At 44.9% G+C, this 22,298-nt stretch overlaps 1 protein-coding gene across 1 annotated transcript in view; it reads right to left on the bottom strand.

Annotated features, from left to right (window-relative positions):
* The window catches only part of ATP7A (ATPase copper transporting alpha), a 28,577-nt gene that overhangs the window by 3,503 nt on the left and 2,776 nt on the right, over positions 1–22,298 (bottom strand). Inside the window, exons 2-22 of the mRNA XM_040083853.2 lie at positions 18,719–18,862; positions 15,774–16,263; positions 14,281–15,012; positions 13,325–13,531; positions 12,249–12,412; positions 11,471–11,632; positions 10,799–10,875; positions 10,381–10,606; positions 9,751–9,984; positions 9,386–9,477; positions 8,858–8,985; positions 8,545–8,699; positions 8,114–8,248; positions 6,122–6,316; positions 3,784–3,966; positions 3,274–3,487; positions 2,455–2,601; positions 1,863–2,005; positions 1,531–1,734; positions 880–997; positions 294–396 (exon numbers count right to left, since the gene is read on the bottom strand). Coding sequence (XP_039939787.1) covers positions 294–396; positions 880–997; positions 1,531–1,734; positions 1,863–2,005; positions 2,455–2,601; positions 3,274–3,487; positions 3,784–3,966; positions 6,122–6,316; positions 8,114–8,248; positions 8,545–8,699; positions 8,858–8,985; positions 9,386–9,477; positions 9,751–9,984; positions 10,381–10,606; positions 10,799–10,875; positions 11,471–11,632; positions 12,249–12,412; positions 13,325–13,531; positions 14,281–15,012; positions 15,774–16,263; positions 18,719–18,826 — 4,217 coding nt within the window. The 5' untranslated portion in view covers positions 18,827–18,862. The remainder of the gene's footprint in view (positions 1–293; positions 397–879; positions 998–1,530; positions 1,735–1,862; positions 2,006–2,454; positions 2,602–3,273; positions 3,488–3,783; positions 3,967–6,121; positions 6,317–8,113; positions 8,249–8,544; positions 8,700–8,857; positions 8,986–9,385; positions 9,478–9,750; positions 9,985–10,380; positions 10,607–10,798; positions 10,876–11,470; positions 11,633–12,248; positions 12,413–13,324; positions 13,532–14,280; positions 15,013–15,773; positions 16,264–18,718; positions 18,863–22,298) is intronic.

Below are 22,298 nucleotides of genomic sequence, written 5' to 3'. Positions count from 1 at the left end.
ATAGAAACTGATCATGCACAAGTCAGAGGCGTTTATAACTTGACCAGCAAGATTTGTCACAAACACATCAAGGCCACTAAGGATCTCCCATTCTGAACGCTTCTGATCTGTACATCTCTTCACATTAGAAATTACATTTTTAAACACCACTGTCTGCTTAACACAGACTCACCGGAACTGTTCCTCAAAAGCCTTCCAAATCCCTCATAATCCCACATTTATTTTCTGTCGCTCAAAGTAGAAGACCTGAGCTTCAAATCCAAGTTACAAACCACAAGACTGTTCCTACTCACATCCTTAAGAGCAAGGAAGAAAGCACAACGGAGACTGAGGAGGCAGCCATGGCTGCAGATCCCATCCAGGGCTGCAGAACCAAACCAATGGGCAGGAAGACACCTAGAAAATTACACCAGCAGTAAGTTCAGAGCAGGAACACTGCATTATTCACATAATAGATACAATTTCACACCGACTGTCTAGTTTTAGTTGGTTTTTAATTTGTTAGTAAACGGGATTTTAGTTTAAATGACCAATGTTTAATACATTAAGGATTAAGGATTTGTGGTTTATCTCAACTGGAACCTCAGTCTGAAACTCAGAGGTGGCATATCCTGCCCACCCTGCTTGTTCACAGGATCTGGCTCTTTCAAGAAACATTTTATCTTGAAGCTATTTTGATGTGCTGAGCACATCCACAGCAGCCACAGTGTGGGAGGAGGACAGCTCACAAATATTCCACTGCAACGTCCCCAGGCAGAGAACTCTGCCCTTACTGACAGCCAGAAATAAAGACAGCGGAAACTCTCCTAACCAGAGTAAATCACTGCAATCTTCTACTCACTGAGCCCAATCCAATTAGTGCAGGCACCACTCACACACCTGCAGCTATGGGAACTCCAATCAGATTGTAAATCAGAGCGAAGACAAAGTTGATCCGGATCCTCTTCACGGTTTTCCTGGATAAATCTATGCTCGCTACCACATCCATCAGGTCATCCTGCAAGTTAAAATGTTTATTGGAGCAGTGAGACAGAAAGCACACAGGTGCTGTCTCCACAGTCCTGTTTTACAGCTCACTGCAGTGCACTGCACGTAACAGGCTGATCACAGTCAGCCCTCTGGAGGCTGCTCTGCTCAGTGCCAATCCACCACAATCCAAGGGACGCCCACAGCACCCCCCAGGACAGCTCCAAACACTGAGCACAGCCTGCCAGGGGAGCTGCTGATGTCTAGGAAGAAGTGCCTGTAACCCTGGAGGTGCCAGGGTGAGTTACCCAAATGGAATTTATGTTTGCCAAAGGACAGGTCACTTTGTCTCCCTCTGCCACTCTCCAACTTTAGTTACCCCAAAATGTGCAGTATGCAGAAAACACGGCAGTTTCCTTCATGGGATAATCACTGCACTAAACACAGTGCAGACAATCTCTGCTCCAGTTCTCTAGCTGATGGAGACTGTGCACCCCTGCATCACCCAAAACATCCTGGGCCTTCTGACCCCTCCTCCAGCTCCCTTCAGCTGTGATTTCTCACCTTGATGAGAACCACATCAGCTGCCTCGATGGCCACATCCGTGCCCGTGCCAATGGCAATTCCCACGTTGGCCATGGCCAGGGCTGGGGAATCGTTGATCCCATCTCCAACCATGGCCACACGCTTCCCTTCGTCCTGGAGCTGCTTCACTTTGGCCACTTTGTGCGAGGGGAGAACCTCTGCAAACACTTTGGTGATGCCAACCTGAACAGAGACGGAGAGAGAACACAGCTTTTCCAGCAGCTGTCAAAGCTCCTGCCTGGAATGATGTGGGCAGGAAGAGTGAAACCCATTTTATCACTCATGAGCTAAGGCACAGGACACCAGCTCACCTGGGAGGCGATGGACCGTGCTGTTTTGCTGTTGTCACCCGTCATGAGGACAACTTCCAACCCCATGCTCTTCAAAGTGTACACTGCCAGCTCAGCCTCTGGCTTCACAGTATCTGCAATAGCTATCAAGCCACAGAGCACTCCTGAAAACAGAAAGAAAGCGTTTGTAATTAAGATCTTTATTGATTTAGAAAAACTAACTTCCCCCAGTAAGTCCAGTTCCAGAACCAGTTCATACTGACAGTAAAAAGTGGGATGATAAGGAGTATCAGGGCAGCAGGATTTAAAGCAATATAGAGCATGGCCTGTCCAACCACAATTTAAAAAAAAAAAAAAAATCCTTTTTTCTCCTTTCTCCCCTTTTGCTTTCTTTGAAGTCTTTGCACTGTACTATTATGCCCAACTGTCCTGTCAGCTAAGAAAGGCAGGAAGAGCCTTTCCCATAAGAAAGTGCTGTAAAACTGACTAATTATATCCTTCCATCCCATTACCCTGCTTCAGGTGTAGCTGCAATGACATCACCAGTTATTAATGTCTATTTATGTGGTATTTAGTGGCAATCCAACTGAATAGAGCAGCAGCCTGAACTCACCATCCACAGCTGCCAGAACAGCCGTGCGGCCTCTGCGCTCGTGTTCCATCATGGCTTTGTCCACCTCACTCCTCACCAGGAGGCCATTCCTGGTCATCCACTCCCTGTTCCCGATGAGAACTGAGTATTTCTGACAGGTCACAGTGGCTGAAGGAAGAAAACAAATGTGGATAACCAGGGAGCTTCCCTCAGCTCACCCCAGCCAGGCTCCCCCAGTACGCGCTGGAACAGCACTGCAGGGAATCCAAACACAAATAAAGAATTCCTCAACACTTTCTGCCCTACCAGCTCTTCATGGGACCTTCACAAGAGAGACACCAACATCTCCTCAGTCCTGGGGAGTCACCCCATGTCAGAGGGCCAAAAACCACAGGTCAAAGGACAGTAAAGCACCAAGTGACCTTCTCAGTGCTCCTGATTTCTATGAACAGCCCAATGGAGTTGGATGACCTAACAATGAGCAGTTCTTGAGTGAAAACGAATCAGTTATGCAAACATATCGTTCTGGCTAGAAAGAGGTAACTTGGGGTGAAGCAAAGTAAAACCCCAAAGTAAAGCCACAAAGAGCTGACAGACAACTCCTGTTGTCTGGGACTGTTTCCCAGTCCCATATTCAACATGCAACTTGAAATTGTATTTAACTTCGATGTTCTGAGTGATGTGTGAGCACGAAATAAAATGATGAGCAACTATTTAATGAGTGCCTTGATGTCAGCCCAGTTCTCCAAGGTGGAAATAAGTGACCACACATTCCTAAGGATCCCAAAGACACAGAAGCAAAAATGGCCCATTTTATTCTCTAACCCAGAATTAACTTACTTGGTAGCTCAGCATCAATGATCAAAGCAGGCTGCACTGATTCATCTGCATTCTCCTCAATTTTCACAAGTGTCACATTTTTAGCATTGTTTTCTTCAACCATTCTGTTTTTCCTGTAGAGTAATGCTTCAATATTGGTGACTTTGCAACTAATGCCACAGCCTGGAACGACCTGAAAATCTGTACATGTCCCAAGGGTTTCTGAGTCCAGCTCCTAGAAAAAGAGAATGGAAACTGATGAAATTGTAAAAACCAAAAAAGCACGATGCGATTATAAAGCCCACAAAACAAAGGGCAGTAGAACAAAGAGGAGGAGGGAAATAATCATCAAATTCTACATCTGAACAGTGCCTCTAATACTGTGTGATCAACGTGGCTCCACAATTTTCAGCTTTCCCAATTAAACACAGCAACTACTTAATCTGCACCAAGAGTCTCGCAGTGTTGCTGAAGTCCTGCAAGAGATGTTCTCCCACAGGGGACAGCAGGCTGTGCGTCAGAGCCCCTCACCTTTTTGCAGTACTTGGTGATGGCTGCTCCCAGCGGGTGCTCGCTGCTGCTCTCCGCTGTCCCCACAATCGCCAGCATCTTGTGACGAGGGAGGAGGTTCCCCTCCACCAGGAACTTCACCTGCATCACCTCTGGAGTGCCGTGGGTGATGGTCCCAGTTTTGTCAAATACAACCACCTTCACCTGCAGGAGGATTTCAATTGAGGAATTGAGCAGGGAGGTGAAGATTCCTTGGAGAAGCACTCGATACAGTCTTACACCTGGCCAGAGTGTAATAAGCTCCCTGAGGATGTACCAAGTCTGAGGGTTGACCTGCAACTTCTCAGAGTGGCTTAAAAATATTTGCAAGACGGCTCTTTAAGTGTGTTTTGTAAAGCAAAGGTTTTAATAGAAAAGAAAATAACGAACAACACAGAAACAAAAAGCAAAAGCCGAGCACAGGTGTCAGAGAAGGCCCTGACACCTTGCTAAGACACTTCAAAAAGCCCTGAGCACCTCTGAGCTCGTTCTTAAGCACAGGATGATCCGGGAGGGACAATTTCAGCTTATTGCCAATAGAAGCAGCTACAGGTTTTGAGAAACATTTCCAAAGCCCAACCAGTGCCCCCGTGCTGGCTCTGGGCCAACACCAATGAGCAGAAAGTTCTGCTGCTTTTCCATAAAAAATCAGGGATCAATCTGAACCCCCTTCTCCTTATCTAGAAAACACCTGCTGGGGTGCGGGGAGCATTCCCACACCCGCTTCAACCAAACTCCCTTCTCCTTATCTAGAAAACACCTGCTGGGGTGCGGGGAGCATTCCCACACCCGCTTCAACCAAACTCCCTTCTTATCTAGAAAACACCTGCTGGGCTGCGGGGAGCATTCCCACACCCGCTTCAACCAAACTCCCTTCTCCTTATCTAGAAAACACCTGCTGGGCTGCGGGGAGCATTCCCACACCCGCTTCAACCAAACTCCCTTCTTATCTAGAAAACACCTGCTGGGCTGCGGGGAGCATTCCCAGGCCCGCTTCAACCAAACTCCCCTCTCCTTATCTAGAAAACACCTGCTGGGCTGCGGGGAGCATTCGCACACCCGCTTCAACCAAACTCCCCTCTCCTTATCTAGAAAACACCTGCTGGGCTGCGGGGAGCATTCCCACACCCGCTTCAACCAAACTCCCCTCTCCTTATCTAGAAAACACCTGCTGGGGTGCGGGGAGCATTCCAACACCCGCTTCAACCAAACTCCCTTCTCCTTATCTAGAAAACACCTGCTGGGGTGCGGGGAGCATTCCCAGGCCCGCTTCAACCAAACTCCCTTGTCCTTATCTAGAAAACACCTACTGGGGTGCGGGGAGCATTCGCACACCCGCTTCAACCAAACTCCCTTCTCCTTATCTAGAAAACACCTGCTGGGGTGCGGGGAGCATTCGCACGCCCGCTTCAACCAAACTCCCCTCTCCTTATCTAGAAAACACCTGCTGGGCTGCGGGGAGCATTCCAACGCCCGCTTCAACCAAACTCCCTTCTCCTTATCTAGAAAACACCTGCTGGGCTGCGGGGAGCATTCGCACACCCGCTTCAACCAAACTCCCTTCTTATCTAGAAAACACCTGCTGGGCTGCGGGGAGCATTCCCACTCCTGCTTCAACCAAACTCCCCTCTCCTTATCTAGAAAACACCTGCTGGGGTGCGGGGAGCATTCGCACACCCGCTTCAACCAAACTCCCTTCTCCTTATCTAGAAAACACCTGCTGGGCTGCGGGGAGCATTCGCACGCCTGCTTCAACCAAACTCCCTTCTCCTTATCTAGAAAACACCTGCTGGGCTGCGGGGAGCATTCCCACACCCCCTTCAACCAAACTCCCTTCTCCTTATCTAGAAAACACCTGCTGGGCTGCGGGGAGCATTCGCACGCCTGCTTCAACCAAACTCCCTTCTCCTTATCTAGAAAACACCTGCTGGGCTGCGGGGAGCATTCGCACGCCTGCTTCAACCAAACTCCCTTCTCCTTATCTAGAAAACACCTGCTGGGCTGCGGGGAGCATTCGCACGCCTGCTTCAACCAAACTCCCTTCTCCTTATCTAGAAAACACCTGCTGGGCTGCGGGGAGCATTCGCACGCCTGCTTCAACCAAACTCCCTTCTCCTTATCTAGAAAACACCTGCTGGGGTGCGGGGAGCATTCCCACGCCCGCTTCAACCAAACTCCCGAACCCGCAGCCGCGACCCAAACGTCCTGAGCTGGCCGGGACCCGCCAGGACATTCCACCGCCTTCTCCAAAACCCCAACGGCCACATCTTTTCATGTGCCCTCGAAGCCGGGCAGCCCTCGGGGCACCGCCAGCGCTCACCTTGTGTGCCATCTCCAGGGGCTCCCCGCCCTTGATGAGGATGCCGTGCTGCGCGCCCACGCCGGTGCCCACCATGACGGCCGTGGGGGTGGCCAGGCCCAGGGAGCAGGGACAGGCGATGCACAGCACGGTGATGGAGGCCTGGAAGGCGAAGCGGATGATCACCTCGGCTGCTGAAATGCTCTTGTTGTAGCCCTGGGAGAGGAGGGGAGGTGTTACCCTGGTTTTTCTGAGCCTTTCGATTTTCTTAAGTGGAGTCAGATCTTTTTAGTTATTGTACAATATTAAGAGCAGTTTTCTACCTTTTCCCACAGATGTAACATAAACAAATCCTTTGTTTTTCATTCTCTGTCCTTTGTTTGCATATTTCTAACCTGAAAACAATTGTAACTGACAATTGGTCTGGCCACTGAGGCTGAGGGGTGGAAACCCCAAAAAGCCAATCTTCTGCTAGACCCACAAATGTATAAAAAGTAAGAAATAAACAAAGGGGTTTCTTCTCTCGGCTCTCTCAGCTGGGAGCTGGATCGGAAGGACCTCTGCCTTGTGAAAATCTCTTGTCTGCATGTGACTGCTTTGTGTGTCTCGGTGACAGGGAGGAGGTCAGGGCAGGGAAAGCGAACGACAGGAAAGACGCGGTTGGCTACGCCTCGGCTCGGAGGTCGGAAACCTCTGCTGAGGGTTGATGGTAAAGTAAACCCCGAGGAAAGCATGCAAAACCGAAGGTGTGAGGGGTTTTTATCTTCGTTTCTTTGTGTTAGAGCTGGGATTAATGCACAGGATTCGCCATTTCGTGTTTGGACTCGGTGTTTATTAATTCTTAGCTATAGTACAGCCTCACGAGTCGTGAGCTCTAAGTAGCAAGGTAGAAAATGGAGGTGCCTCTACCTCTTTCCAAGGTTATTTAAGCATCAACTATCTAGTAAAGAGATGACACCTATATTATTTATTCTTTTAACCAAATAATTGACCACTCAAGGCCTGTAATGCAGACATTTTTCAACCGATTAGAAAAAACCACATGAAACTAAGAAGGAGGTGAGAAGAAGGACTTAGACAATGCCTTAAATCCTCCATATTGCCCCATAATATATTACTATATACTAAAACCTTAAACTCTACGTTTTCCACCCTGTGATATCACACACTTCTAATCAAACCACGCACCCACAATCCCAGTGCTGTCACTCAATTTTGGAAGCTGTCCCACGGCCTCAGGTCAATGCAGTGTTTGCTTGTGGTCAGTGCCTGTCGGCACAGAAAGTCTGGAATTTCAGCCTCCAGGCTTCCAACATAAGATGAATGATTAAATTAATGATTAATTAACCAGCTTGTGTTCTATGCCGCATCTACCCTCATCTGTTTTATTCACGGGCCATTTTCCTAAAAAGACATGACATGCTACAATTCTTTAATGATGAACTGTAATAAAAGATACTCTATCAAAAATATATACAGTAGGAAGGGGAAAAAAAAGCAGATATGAAGATGACTTTCCTGGAAACTGAGAAATTCTGATCAGAAACAGTTTTGAAACAAGAAACCCTGTGATCTAAAGCAACTCATAAATCCAAGTTGGGATCCTGGCCATGCTCTGGCATTTGTAATGAAGATGAATTCCACTGATTGCCAAGATGAATTTACACAGAGCTACATACATAACTGGAGCTTGTGACAGGAGGGACTTTTTCCCCACAGAGGAGAGATGGATGGTGGGAAATGTTTGATGTTTCATATTTACTTCTTTTAAATAACTTTTTTTTTTATCCTAACTTACAAGAGTTGATTAATTACTGTGGATTCTCTTTATAAGTATAAATGCAGGAATGATACACTATAAAAAAATACATAATGTAAAAAATGTAATCACAAGAGCAGTAATAGTCAGTAACTGCCTGCAAGGGTAATCCAGAAAGGGAACCACTGCAGTCTAACAGGACTGTAAGGCTGTTTATTAAATATTTCAGAAGGTGTTTAAGGAGATTCACTTACCAGGAAGTATTTTTCCACTATTTCAAAATCCACAAAGCCAATTATAATCCAGGCGAAAAGGGTGACCACAGAGACAGCCACAATAAAAGGAACGAAGTAGCCACTAAGTTTGTCTGCAAATTGCTGGATGGGAGCCTGGGAAGGAGAAACATCACTCAGCACCATCATGTTTGTGTCTGACGGCACAGCAGAGAAGAATCACAGCTGCTGCTTGCAGCACTCTTGGCTTGCCACACTTCATAATTACAGATTTACGTAGTAAGGGGATGAGAGGGCTCAGCAGACAGGATCAAAGTCCTTATTCACCAAGATACTTCATTATGCAGCTGCAATTCAAATCCAAGCAGTCTCAGCCAGCCCTGCAGGGATTTGCTGTGCTGGTGCCTGCATGAGACAGCAAACCTCGAGTGTTAAATTGGATGACAGCCTACCTTCGAGGTCTGGGCCTCCTCCACCAGTTTAACAATCTGGGACAGAGTGGTGTCAGCTCCCACGTGGGTGGCCGAGATCAGGAGGGAGCCGTTCTGATTGATGGAGCCTGCAATAACTGTATTGCCAGGCTTCTTGGTCACAGGCATGGCCTCACCTGAGAAAAGGGGCACCAACAGACACAACACTGCTGAAAAAGGCACCTTTGGGACAGCTGTCAGCTCCTAACAAGGGGGAGAGCATCAGCTCCGGCTTCCCCTCTGCAGATTTGTGCAAAGGAAAAGGTTTTTCCACCTGGGAAAAGCAAATGCTGACCTGTGATGAGGGACTCGTCCACCATGGAGTGTCCTTCAATAACACGGCCATCCACTGGGAATTTGCCTCCTGGGACCACTTTGACGATGTCGCCCCGCTGAACCAGTTCCACATCCACTTGTTCCTCACTGGAATGGTGCAAATGTTTTATCAGAGACTGGTACTGGAGTGACCCAAGCTACACACAAAGCACAACCCCACTGGCTGGCATTAGTGCATATTAAAATGATCATAAGGAAGTCACAGTGCTCTTTGAAATGGCCTATTTTATCGTAATTTTATTTACTCTCCAGTTAAGAAAATCCACTAATTGTCTTATCACACAAAAAACCAAAACAAACAAACCGGCAATAAACCAATAAACCAAAGCAGAGCAGTGTTAATTCTGCATTTTAATGTTTTTATATGCCAGCAAATCTGAAGTTATTTGCTTCATAGTTCTACAGAACAGTAAAATTTGTCTGTGAATTAAGCATATTAACAACAAAAAAAGGAACAACAGAAAATGCAAATGATAAAGCAAGATACCTTAAAAGAACGTTATCAGGGCCCAAGGTAACAATAGTAGCTTCAGTAGCTTGTAATGAAATTAGTCTTGCCAGTGCTTCTGAGGTTTTACCCTAGAATAATAATTTTCATATTTTTCTGACTATACTATTAAAAAAAAAAAAAAAAAAAAGCTGGGTAAATAACAACTCTGTGTGTTGTAATTTACCCTTTAAAGAAAACACTTTCTGCAAACGGTCTGATATTAACGTCCAACTTTTATTAGTTCCGTTATCAAAGCTGATTTTACGACACAGAAGGTTAAAAGAACCCAGCAAAGCTTTTGCAGGGGATGTTCTCACAGGGCTCCCAACGACTCTCAGTGCCTTGGCTCCTGCTTTCCTCACCTTTGCCACGTGCTCCAGCCAGCGGCCCAGCGAGATGAACACGAACAGCATCGGGGGCGTGTCGAAGAAGGTGACAGGGTTCACCCTGGCCCTCTCAGCCATGGCCACCAGGAGGATGATGAAGGAGTAGAGGAAGGCGATGGATGTTGCCAGCACCACCAGCACGTCCATGTTGGCCGTGTTGTGCCTCAGCGCTCGCGAGGCCTGGATGTAGAAGTGCCAGCCCCCGAACACCTGCAATGGCATTTCACACGGCTCTAGCACACAGCAGCAGCTTCTCCAGTTCATCTGTGGCGATTGCCCCTCTCCCTGAATGAAATCCCAGCTCTAGCCGGGGCTGTGGTCTTCCCACAGCACTCTCAGGTATTCCCAGTGCCCTCCCAGTGGCATTCAGGAGCTGCCTTGATACCTTAAGTTTCACTTTCAGGTTTTCAGATTATGTGCTGCCTGCACTGCCCCTGAGAGTCCCCAGCACTCATTATTTTGGCAACAGCAGGAGCACATAAGAATCTCAAAAGCATTTTGTATCAGCATAATTGCATTCAGTTCTCAAACTTAATTTCTTCAACATCACTTTCCAATTTGAGCATTTAAACCTGACAAAGCAGGAGCTGTCATAACCCCACTCACCTGTACAGGGACACAGAGTAAAAATGACAGGAAATTCATGACAGACAATCCTGGTAGGATCTGGTACTCCAGGACCATGGAGGAGTGGAGGGCCTCCATCTCCTCACTGCTCATGTTGTGATGTGCGTGAGCATCCGAGAGCTGGCTGTCCATCACCATCATGTAAATCATCAGCCCCATCACGGGGATACAGAAAACCAGGCTCACCACAAAAGACCTTTTCCACCTCAGATTTAAAAAGAGAAAAAAAAAAAAAAAAAAAAAAAAGGAAAAACACTTGTATTGCAGTCAAGTGCTGGAGAATATTTTAAGCAGTAAGTGTGCATAGTCACAGAAAAAAACAACATAAACTGGCGGTTGAGTAACAAAGAAGAATCAAAGATGCTGATGGAATCTTCGTGTGTTCAGGGATACTTACTGCCTGATTTCCTGTTTGTGATCCAGATGACTGGCAGATCTATCCTTTTTGACTAAGGAAGTAGTAAAACCTAAATCCTAAGGGGAAAAAAAAGGAACAATAATAAAAAAGAGAACAGTTCTAAAATGCACTTTGTGCTTAGTTACTGACAAATTACCGATGGTGCCAGTCTTACCTTTGATTAACTTTATTAATGTTATTGTTTAGTTACTCTTGTCTGTTACTACTGTTTACTTACTTTTCAAAAAGAGAAAAGCAACCTGATGTAGCAATTAACTTTTCTGGAAACAAATACTATTCTAAAATGTGGCTTTAGAAAATGGTTTTCCTAAAGCACAGAGATAGAGAAACTGAAACCTCCCACCTGCTACAGTATTTTATTTTTAAATAAATATGCTTTATTTTTCTACAAACCTATAGCTGGTGTCTCCAATATTACCATGACCTGGCTTTCACAGTGTTTCTTTTAAAAAACTTAGGCAAAGTTGTAACAGAGCATTTTTAAGGCAGAACACACAATTTAGCTGCAGAAACCTGCACTAAGAAGAAAGAAGATAGAAGGAGAGAGACGTATTTTTTTGCTTTAACAGCCTTTCCTTCTCTTTCTGGGGTGTGTATCTCTTCCAAGGACACTGGATATTTTAGGAGACTTGGTGCCTACGTGAAACTCACCTTTATCACTTGTATGACATCTCGAGGACCAATGGCCTCAGGGTCATATTTGATGTGGGCTTTGTTGGTCGCTAGAGCTACGGAGCAGTACAGAACACCACTGGTCTTCATGAGGGTGGATTCTATCTTGTGCACACAGGAGGCACAGGTCATCCCTCTCACCTGCAAAGGAAAGGTTCTTTCCTGTTGGCAAAGCACTGGTTACCTGGCAAAAGCATCTTAACAAGTAGGAAAAGTGCTTGTGACTATGCTGAATTATTTATTGCTTCGATCTGGGGCGTGAGCACTGTAGAATCAAACAACAGTCTGGCCTGGAAGGGACCTTACAGACCATGCAGTTCCAACCCCTCCCACAAAATCGTGTTGCTCAGGGCCCCCTCCAAGCGTTCTAGAGGAAGCACAGCACAGGGACAAGGTTATTAAGCCCTGCTAAAGCTCTGCTGGATGTTCAGTCTCAGAGCTGGGGGACACTGAGCTACACTCTGCTTCAAAAAGAAAAAAAAAAAAACAAACTAAATTCTGGCAACAGAAAGACCAGACAGAAAAACACAGGAATATTTCTGTGCACTTTCAGTGTAGTAGTAGTGAGCCAGCACAGTTGGCAGGACATGATGAAGGTATGTATGTGATACATACCCGATGTACCCTCACACTTCATTGTTTACAAATTCACCTCCATCACACAGCTAAACTCTAGGAAGTGGACACTAACACAGGCACATCCAACAGATAGAAGTAATAAAAAGCTGAGGGTGGCTGGGTTTAATGATCAGCTTACAACAAGTTCCAGAATCCCATCTCCTTCCCCGCAGTTCTCCATCACGGTGGCTCCGAAGCCCAGCTCCCGAATGAGCTCTGCGATGGCTGCAGGGTGGATGACAGCAGGGTTGTACCTCACTTCTGCCTTCCCTGCCATGAGGGCAACAAGGATCGAGTGGATTCCTAGGAAACAAAAGGTGTGAGTGGCAGAGCAGGCTGAGGAAGCATCCTGCGTTTATTGTAACATGAGGGCACAATTTATTGAAATTGGGAAAGCTTCTGTGTTGTATATACAGAAAAACGTCCTCGTGTTTGGAAGCTACAGCAGCACCTCAGTGCAGGTGTGACAGATGAAAGCATCACTCCACATGAGCAGCAAGCCTTTAACAGCCTCATTACAAACATTCTCTCCATGCTGTATGAAAAACTATCTGTTTTTCCTTAAAGAAGTTCTTCTAAAACACAGTGCTGCATATTTCTCTGATCTGCATTTACCATTTCTGGAAGCCTTTTTTAAGGAGAACCTGTATGAGAAAGGACAGATCTAACAGTGCAATCCCATTGAGCACTGAGAGGACTTAGATTCATCCGTTTTCTTGGATGAAAAAATATTGAAATCTAGGCTGACTTGAAACCCATCCATCTTCATTACAATAATTAAACACAGCCTGCATTAATGGCTCTGTTACATCACAGTCATGCAGCCGTTTGCTCCTGCAAGTATAATCACAGACACCACTGCCCTGACTCGCAGAGCTAAAATTAACCTGTGTCCCTTTAATCCACTCACACTGTCCCTTCTCACAGCTCCCTAAAGCACATATCTGCCCCTGCCTTTCAGCTGCACACCTGGGAACCTCCCTCCGGCAGGAAAGAGCTGTTTCACCTTCAAAAGGATCCCCCCTTTTGCAACAGCAGTGTCTGGGCAGCACGTCCATAAAGCAGCAAGGGCGTCCCTGCTCCCACCCTATGGGCCAGAGGTGAGGAGGAACACCTGTCCTGGCAACCCACCCTTTAAAAACACTGCAAAAAGCCAGATGGATCCTCCAAACAAACCCCTGGAAATGTGACAGCCCACACTGACACACATCTCACCATCCTCCCTTCTCAGATTCCTCTCGATGTTGGCCACGCACGAGGCACACGTCATTCCTGTCACCTGCACATAGCACTTGGAGATGGTCTTGCTCTCCTGCCTGCCAAGCTGGACTGCTGGCACTTTGGAGGGTGGCTCAGGCTTGTGAGAGTCCAGCTGCGCTTCAGGGTGGGGCTGAGCTTTGGCCACAGGGAGCTCTGCCTTTGCTGGAAAGGAGATTGCAGCTTGTGACCCCGTGAACAGCCAGTGCAGGGAGGGATGAGCTGCTGTGACACTGCTGTTCACTGAGACTGAAAATGAAATGGTGATTGGACACACCCCGTCAGCCTGATCCATCACCCCTCTGTCAGTTAAGAGTCAGCAAAAGAGAACAAGGCAAAGGTGAGCCACTGGTTAACTTAACTGCTTTGTTACCATTTTTCCTTTTGCCTTTCCTCATTGTCCTTGTTCTGTTGCACATCCTTTGTCCTCTCCTGGAGCTGTAAGCAAAAACTCTGCATTGCAACCTTAGTTTTACACGGTTTTATTGACTTTACCTGGAGCACGAAGCTGAACTTGTAAGCAAGTGCATGTTTCATAAGCAAAATCAGTGTTTTTAACCTTAGAGAGGGGGTCTGGAACTACAGGCTCCTTACAGCAGTTCAGGGGATGCTCTGTTTGTGCAGGAACAGGGTGAAAAAGATTAAATGTGAGCACCCAACCACTCCTGCAGCTATTAACATAAAACAGCATTTATCTGACATATTTATATTGCCAAACACCTCAATCATTTGAATGAATCTGATGTAGTAAAGGATGTGCACATTATCTTTAATGACCTCATCAGCAGTGAAGATATAAAGCTTCTCTTGGCAAGCACAAAGTGTATGTCAGCTGCTAAATTTCATCTTGGGTGCTACCAAATCCTAAAACCGCACAACCCTCGTAAATCTAAAAGTGTTTCAGATGTTATTACCTGGAAAAGATGCATCAAATCCCATATCTTCTATTGAGGACCTCAGCTCTTCTGGGCTTGTTTGCAGTGGGTCGTATTCTATAGTCCCATTTCCATCTGAGAGAGAGACCTGAACAGATTTCACTCCTGCCTTTTGGGACAGCACTCCCTCAATGGACTGCACACAGGAGCTGCAGGTCATGCCCTCAATATTGATCACAACAACTTGAGTGAGGGGCTGGATGGGCTCCTTGGAAGCAGGGTGGGATTTCAGCGGAGACGCCAGCGTGGGGAGAAGGGCCAGGTTCTCCTGCTCCTCAGGAAGGCTGACTCTGAACCTCTCTGGAGACACATTCTCCACAGCTTTCCTCAGCATTTCTATGCTAATCAAGCTGGGGTTGTAGTTTATAGCAGCAGATTTGTTCTCTAAAGAAACCACGACGCTCGTCACAGCCGGGAGTGCTGATATGGTGCTCTGGATGTTGAGGACACAGGAATTGCAGTGCATCCCCTCGACTCTGAACACAACTGTCTTTGTGCCGGTCCCACTGGAGATTTCTCTCTGTGATGCCTCAGAGCCTCTGGGCTCAGCGTTCCTCAGCTTTTCCAGGTCAATCCCACTGAGCTTCAGGGGTCTAGGCTGCTTTTTGAAGGTTGCTGTGAAACCCGCCGCTTCAATTTGCTGTTTTATTTCTTCTGGTGTGATTAGAGGAGGCTGGTAGACAACAACAGCTTCCTTATTGTCCAGAGACACTGGAAATTAAGCAATAAAATAAGTGTGTGTCACTGCCCTAAGCACAATAAGCACATCACAGGATCTTGTCAAAGCTTTCCAGCAACACTTTAAATGGTCAGAAATGTAACTGCAACAGAAAGGAGATTTCATTGGTTTGGCAAAGATCAAACAACTTAATTCTTCAACAACTTAATTCTTCTTTTGTCTAGTACTACAACAACTTACAGCTCCTTTTCTCCCCAAAGTTTTGATCTTTCCCCAGGATTTTCACAAATGGCATCACTACCTCTTACTGAATTTATCCTTGTTTTGGGATCTATGGCAATACATTTATCCCAAAGCTAACTATATCAGTAAGCTGGTCTTGTCTTTTAGATCTTTAATTGGACAAAAAAGATGAACTGTTATTAATTACAATTTTAAATCTGTTATTAGAGATTCCTATAACTGGTAATAAAATTATGGAACACAACTACTCCAGGCTCCTTACCAAATACAAAACAACCAGTGAACACCATCACACATGTAACAGCCACATCCTTCCCTCAATGTGGGCTCCTTTCTTCATTTCTAGTCCACACTAAAAACATAATTAAATGCCCAGTCCCACAAAGAGTCACTGTCACACTCAGCTATGTCATCTAAAACCTGCAATGCCATCAGAGGACAAACAGCGTGGCCAATTTACATAAAAACTCACTAAGGTTGTACCCCTGATCTGTTGAATTCCTTGCAATTTGCCAGCTTCGATTTGCACAAGAACACACTCAGGTTTTACCTCTAATCCTCTGCATTCCCTGCAGCTTGCTAAGCTTCCCCTCGATGGTGCTGGTGCAGGAGTGACAGGTCATCCCATCCACCTTCAGGCGCAGCACAGCGCTGCTCACCTGGGACCAGCTGGAATCTCCCCACGTTCCAGGCTTTACCTCTGGCACAGAGATGTTCAAATCCACCCCTGGCACCATCTTGGTAATGTGCTTGCCATTGGTGATGGAAGGGAGGAACGTCACCACCGCGGTCCTTTGATCAGAGGACACTTTCACGTCCACGATCCCTTTGTTCCTCAGCAGCGTGGCACAAATCTGCCTGGGTGTCAGGGCAGGCTGGGCAGGGAGGGTGAGGAAAATGGTGTCAGGGCGAACGGGTTGTGGGTTTGAATCAGCCAGGGTAGCATCAAATCCCATGTCACAGATGGCTTCCTGCAGAGTCACTGGAGTTTGCAGCTTGGAGTTGTAGATGATGACAGCGTTCTTGTCCTCCAGAGAGACCTCGAGGGGATAAACAAAGCAGTTGAGCAAAGTGCAACACAAAGAGTTGGGAACTGACCCTGCACCAGACTGGAAACGGCTTTTACTTGCAAAGATTAGCAATACTTGTCCAGAGTAACTTTCACTACTCACCTCAAAGAGCAAAGCCACCACTAACTCCTGCTCTCCTGTGCAGCAACAGGGCTGGAGAGAACCGATCCCAGCCCGCTCCCAGCTCCAGAATCCTTCAGGAGTCTGTCTGGCCACTTCTACTTGCAACATCCAGACAGCACCAACACACTTAATGAAACTTCCAGAGTCAAAGTCACTTAAATTAGGATGACTAACCCAATTCCATCCCTGGAGCAGAACAGCCCACAGAAGACATTTGAATCAGTTAGTAATTCTAATGCAGTTAGGAGTAACTGCCCTCAGGCTACAAAGAGAAAACACTCTTTGAAAAAAACCCACAGCTTTAAGCAGCAGTGAAAGGAGCCCAGCATTTCCAGGAGGCACAGGCTGGTAACTTGCTGTGAGCAAAAACCTGCATCAGACTTCACCAAAACTCACTTTAGACACCTGGTACGTGACTAAAAATTAGAGAAGCTGCTTTTCCTCTCTCTGTACGTTTGGGTGATCCAGAGACATCCTCATTTGGTAATAACCTTTCCCATCTGATGGTACACACAGCCTCAATTTAATTTGCTCCCAACAGATGATATATCAAATGCAATAATTGCAGTTTCCAAAAGGAAAAAGCAATGCCTGCCAGAGGCCCAACACATTATCAATTCAATTCTATCTTTCCTCTGGGCAAAGGTACAATCTAAAGACCACAAACGTGATTAAATTATATGTTAAATCATTTTAAGAACCACCTTTCCTCATTTCTGTCCCAATTATGGCCCTTAGCAGAATTAGCAACATGGACACTTATTGGTTTCACTGTAGAATAACCCAAAGCAGCTGTTCATCTGTATTAGTCATTTAACATTCATGTCCCCTGCTGACTCAATTCATAATCACTACACAAAACTCTGTTTTACTATTCCCAGAGAATTTTCTGAATCAACTGCTCTGCCTAGACTGAAGCTCTGATGCTGTGAAAAGGATAATTACTAAATGTGATTTCCTGAAGTTTCTTAAGAGCCCTGCTCTACTCAGACTAAGTATCTTTTGAAATAGCATTCAGCTTTGGGATAAGGTAGTTACCTAAAAAACCTAAATACAAAAGTCTTCATACTGTCCTTTTAAAAACCTACATCACTCCTTTTGTAAAAGACACTGGGGATGCACATTGTAGAAATCTCCCTATCCCACCCAAAGTCACCTGTGTATTCTCAGAAATCACCTGAGAAAACACAAGGCTGACAAAATGCCATCTTTTTGCTCAAATAAGGAGAAAGAGAAGATTCTGAAATCAGATTGTTTGGAGGTATTATTTCACAGGCTGCTTTTAGCCTTTCCCTGGGTTCATGCTTGCACACACCCAGTGATTTATCTGGCCATGCACAGGGGGCTGTTCAGAGCTCCAGGGCTCTGCTGTCACAGCAAAGACTCACACCAAAGCTCCTTTACAGCTGAAGGAAGATGAAAAATGATCTGTCTTGTAAATTTTGCTGTTTTTCACCAAAATTTCTGTACACAAACACCTATTTCAGGCCACAGGGAACCGCTCTGAGCCGTGCAGCACCTGCTCTGCAGGGAAGTGCACCGCAATGGGTCTGCAAAACCGGCTCCAGACAATGATCACATACACCCCAAATTAAAATTGTGCCCAGTTCTGGGAAGGGAAGTGTTCACCTAAGATAGTCCCACTAAAACAAAAGTTAACTTGATAAAACCAGGAAGAAATTGTTTTCTTTGGAGTAAAACCAACAACTACAGAATGTAACAAGATGCTTTCATAACTCAGATACTAAATAAATAGACTTTTCAATTTTCTGTTGTTAGAACTGTTCTTTCTACCACAGGCTGGGTTACAAAATTCTCAGGACTCTCCCAGCTTTTAAATTACTTCCATTAATAAAACTACTGAAAAATTATGTATTCTGCATGGACGATCAGCTCACCCTGGCATATTCTACAGTTCAATATTTTGCCTGTGACAGAAGAAAGACTAACATTGCTGGTATCTCCTTTGAGTTAAGAAAAAAGTTAAAACTACGTCAGGCAAAAAAGCCTGAATTAGGACAAACCCTGTTCTTGCCTTTTTTTTTCCCCCATTACTTCACAATACTGAATTAATTGTAAAGCAGAGAATTAATTAAGAGCAACAATGACTTAATTCCCACTGCAGTGAAGCAAGCCCCTGTTTTTCTCTTGTTTACCAGAAAAACACCAATGGACCTCCAACACCAGCCTGCCAAGAAACGCAGAGAATAAACTCCTCCTACATTATTTTCCTCTCTCAGAGCACAACTTATCACGGTTTCTCATCCAAAACTTTGCTAGAAGCAGTGCTAGAGTCACTCACTTGAACGTTATGGATCCCATCCATTTTCCCAAGGTGCTGCTCAATGCTCTGGACACAGGAGTTGCAGGTCATCCCCTCCACGCCGATGGCCACGGATTTTGTCTCCATCGTGGATTTCTACTCAGGTCTTCTCATTGCTGGTGGCTAAAAACAAGCAGGACATCAGTTCCTAAAGAATTTCACAGAGCTTGACATGGAAACAGGGGTGGAGTGGAAGGAGTCCCTGTGGCAGGGGTTGGGATGAGAGGAGCTTCCAGGTCCCTTCCAATCCAAACCATTCTGGGATTCTAGGATTTAACACAGAACCTCCTTCACCACACATAATTCTGGTAGATGTCAAAGGCTGAGCACATATCAGCAGAATGGAAAACTTCACGTATTTATTCCCATGAATTTTCAAAAGGGGAAAGTGTTCAGACATCTACTGTTTGATTTGGGCTACTCTGGAGATCATTTAATTACATGCAGCAAGCTGTGATTCACTGGTGTGAGATATTAAATTATAGGGAGAGGCAGGAGAGAGAGAGAGACAGCAGCTCTTGGAATGCTGAAACAAGAGGATGGCATGTCAGCCACGGTGGCAGTGCTGATAACTCTGTTTTTCCACGTTTCCCTTTCATATATTGCCCTATGTTTGCAAAAACAAGTGATACTGAAATTAGCCCAGGAAGCAAATCAAGCTTTTTGCCACACCTCATTCAGAAAGGTCTCATTTCTGCTCCTCTGAAGAGTTTAGTTACTACTTTTGCTTATAAAAACAAGCCCAGGAAAAAAAAAATCCTGAATCTATATGAAATTTGTAGAAATAACAGCTAATGAAAAGGACTTCTTTTGCCCAATGTATAAACTATTAACTGAGGGGGAAAGAGGGCAAAAGAAACAAATCTCCAGATTTTTTATTAATATTTTGAAAGAAGTAATGCAAGGTTTCATTGACAGAAAGGTTAGTGACCAGGGAAAACAATCACAGTTAATGTTTGGCAGCAATGGAAGCAGCAGTAAAATCTGATGAGTAATTGAGGAGCTGAAGTGAAGCACAAGCTTAACTTGTCTTACCCTGAGGACTTATCTTGGAAAACTCAATTACACTGATGTTTAGTAAAATCAATTTTTCCTGCTCCATGGTGACATTTCCAGACTGTTCCCTGTTACAGAAGGCCTGAAGGGTTCTGATTTCACTTTGAGATGTGCCACAAACCATGTAAGAATACAAGGAAGTTTCATCACAGAAGCCGGTTTATCTCCCTGATGCACAAAAAACTAAATGCTGAACTTAATTAACAAGTAGTGAAAGAAGTATAAAGCTGGGAATATTGACTTTTCCAACAGATAAAATACATGTCATCCCTGCTAGGATCAAAAATTGGACAACTTCTCCCTGAGGAGTTACTGCAGATCTCACTTCTGCCCTGCTCTTACAAGAGCTGAGTTATTGGAAACAATATTTGTGTGTGAATATCCACGCATTACAGAAACGTAGAACCGTCACAAGAATTATCAACCAACAGGAAAGTCTATTTTAAACAAATTTCATACAGCAGCTCCTCTCTCAGGCTGATCTGCACACTCAGAGGTACAAAATGAATACTATAAAAACCAGTAACCACCTAAGACAACAGTTATTTTCCTGTCATCCTGTTGAAATGTGATCCTCTGTGCTTCCCCCAGCTCCTCCCTAAGGAATGCTCAGTCCCCACCCAGCAAACAAGGACAGCATTGTGACTCCACAGTCAGGGACACACCAACATTCCCACAGGCCTGACACACAAATCAAGCTGCAAAAAGCACTTGACATACAGGGAACTCTGAGCACAACCAGGCACGTTGGACTGAAATCAGACATCACAGACAGAATCAATCTGCTCTCCGGTAAGGTCTGGAGAGACGTGAATTTAAAATCATTTCATGGGGGGTTTTTTCAGGTACATGACCAACTTGAACTGCCCTGTTACTGTACTTTGAAAACAAAAATGAAGTAAGGGGACATTTTGGCTGTGAGCTGCTGTCTGAAATAATCAAAGGTTGGCAAGATGCTGCCATGGAGGAGAGCTGGGTACAGCTGTGAGCCAGGGAGAACCTGCTGAGCTCCTGGCTGCCTTGCCTGTGCCCTGGTTTGAGACTCAAGCTGCAAATAGAATAATATCCATTTTTACAAAAGCAGGATACAATGTTAAAGGTTCTGTCAAACAGCAGCCACACTGGCAGTACACTGAATTAGCACTGATCACAGTAACCAGCAGCACTGCTACCAAATGCCCACCAACGCATTAAAAACCCCACTGTTGAAATACATAAAAATAACATTAAACTTCTTTTCACATCTGTTTTTATTACAGTTTGCATGGACAAAGTGTTTCCTCTGTTTTCTCAGTCTGCTTCCTTGCCCTTCTGCTGCTCATTCATAAACACAGCAGAGAAAACCCTTTCCTGGAAGAGGCTGTAATTCAAACAAAAACCATAAAGGCATAAGGAAAAAAAAAAAAAAAAAGTTTCTTTTTCCTTTTTTACCCCTGAAGGCCCTGAAGTACCTAGGACTGAAACCAGAACTTCCATCACTAGAATTTATCTGTTGGACCAAACTGGCTCCTCTATTTGATCTCTGACCCTCAGTTAAGAATGCCCCAGATCTCTCTGGCATGAGCATCACTCACAGCTCCCTGTTGGTGGGGAACAAAACCAACGTGGATTTTTATTGCCTTAGTCGCAGGCTGCTGACAGTTTTTACACTAATTTCAAAAACAGTTTTAATTTGAAAAACAATTTTCAAAAAGCTCTAAAAAATGAGACATGTCTCCAAATCTAATGAGCATTACTGGTCTCTTCAATCAGTCACATGCTATTATTAATATTAATTACCAGTTGCTAATGAGCTGTTTCGCAATCTCTGTTTTATGTACAGCCTTGCTGAAACTTCCAAAAGCCAAACTAGATTTCCAGTGCTCCTGAAGCTTCATAGAGCTCTTGTTCTCAAAAGGAAATATAGGGTTATACACAGTGACTCTAAATAGACAAAACCTTTTTTCTTCCCCTTGCAAAATTCCCAGGACAACCAGTTAAATTTAAATTTAATCTGAGGATGTGTTCTACCTTGTCATATTAATTCATTTCTGATGCTCTGCCTCCCTTACAAGTCATTCAAGGTAGAAAGAATTTGGCTGAAACTTGACTGAAATATTTGTCCTATTTCCCCCTCTTGGCAACTTTAAATTAAGGAAGTCCATGACTAAGCAGACTGAAAATACCTGTTACACTAATTAATTAGGACTAGATGCACACAAAAGATATACAAATACTAACAATTTAATTCTAGCTCTCCTCATTTGGGTTAACATCTTCCCAAGTTTACATGAAAGAAGTCAAAATATCTGCAGCAATCCATATATTCCACATCAATGGCTTGTGCAGGTTAGCCAAGGACACATCCTTTTAATTATAAATGTATTTTCTTATAGAGAAAAGACTTGAAGCTGAGGTCCTGAAAAGACCAGAGGTGCTAAGCTAAGGATTACACAGGTTTTAGAGAAAAAAGAATGCTTTTATTCTTAACCAATGCTTTGCTCCATCTATAAAAACCTTTACC

Source organism: Hirundo rustica, chromosome 21 (assembly GCF_015227805.2).
Source record: "Hirundo rustica isolate bHirRus1 chromosome 21, bHirRus1.pri.v3, whole genome shotgun sequence".
In the NCBI taxonomy this organism is placed as follows: Eukaryota; Metazoa; Chordata; class Aves; order Passeriformes; family Hirundinidae; genus Hirundo; species Hirundo rustica.
The sequence above is the reverse complement of the archived record's forward strand: the minus strand, read 5'-3'. Positions and strand labels throughout refer to the sequence as shown.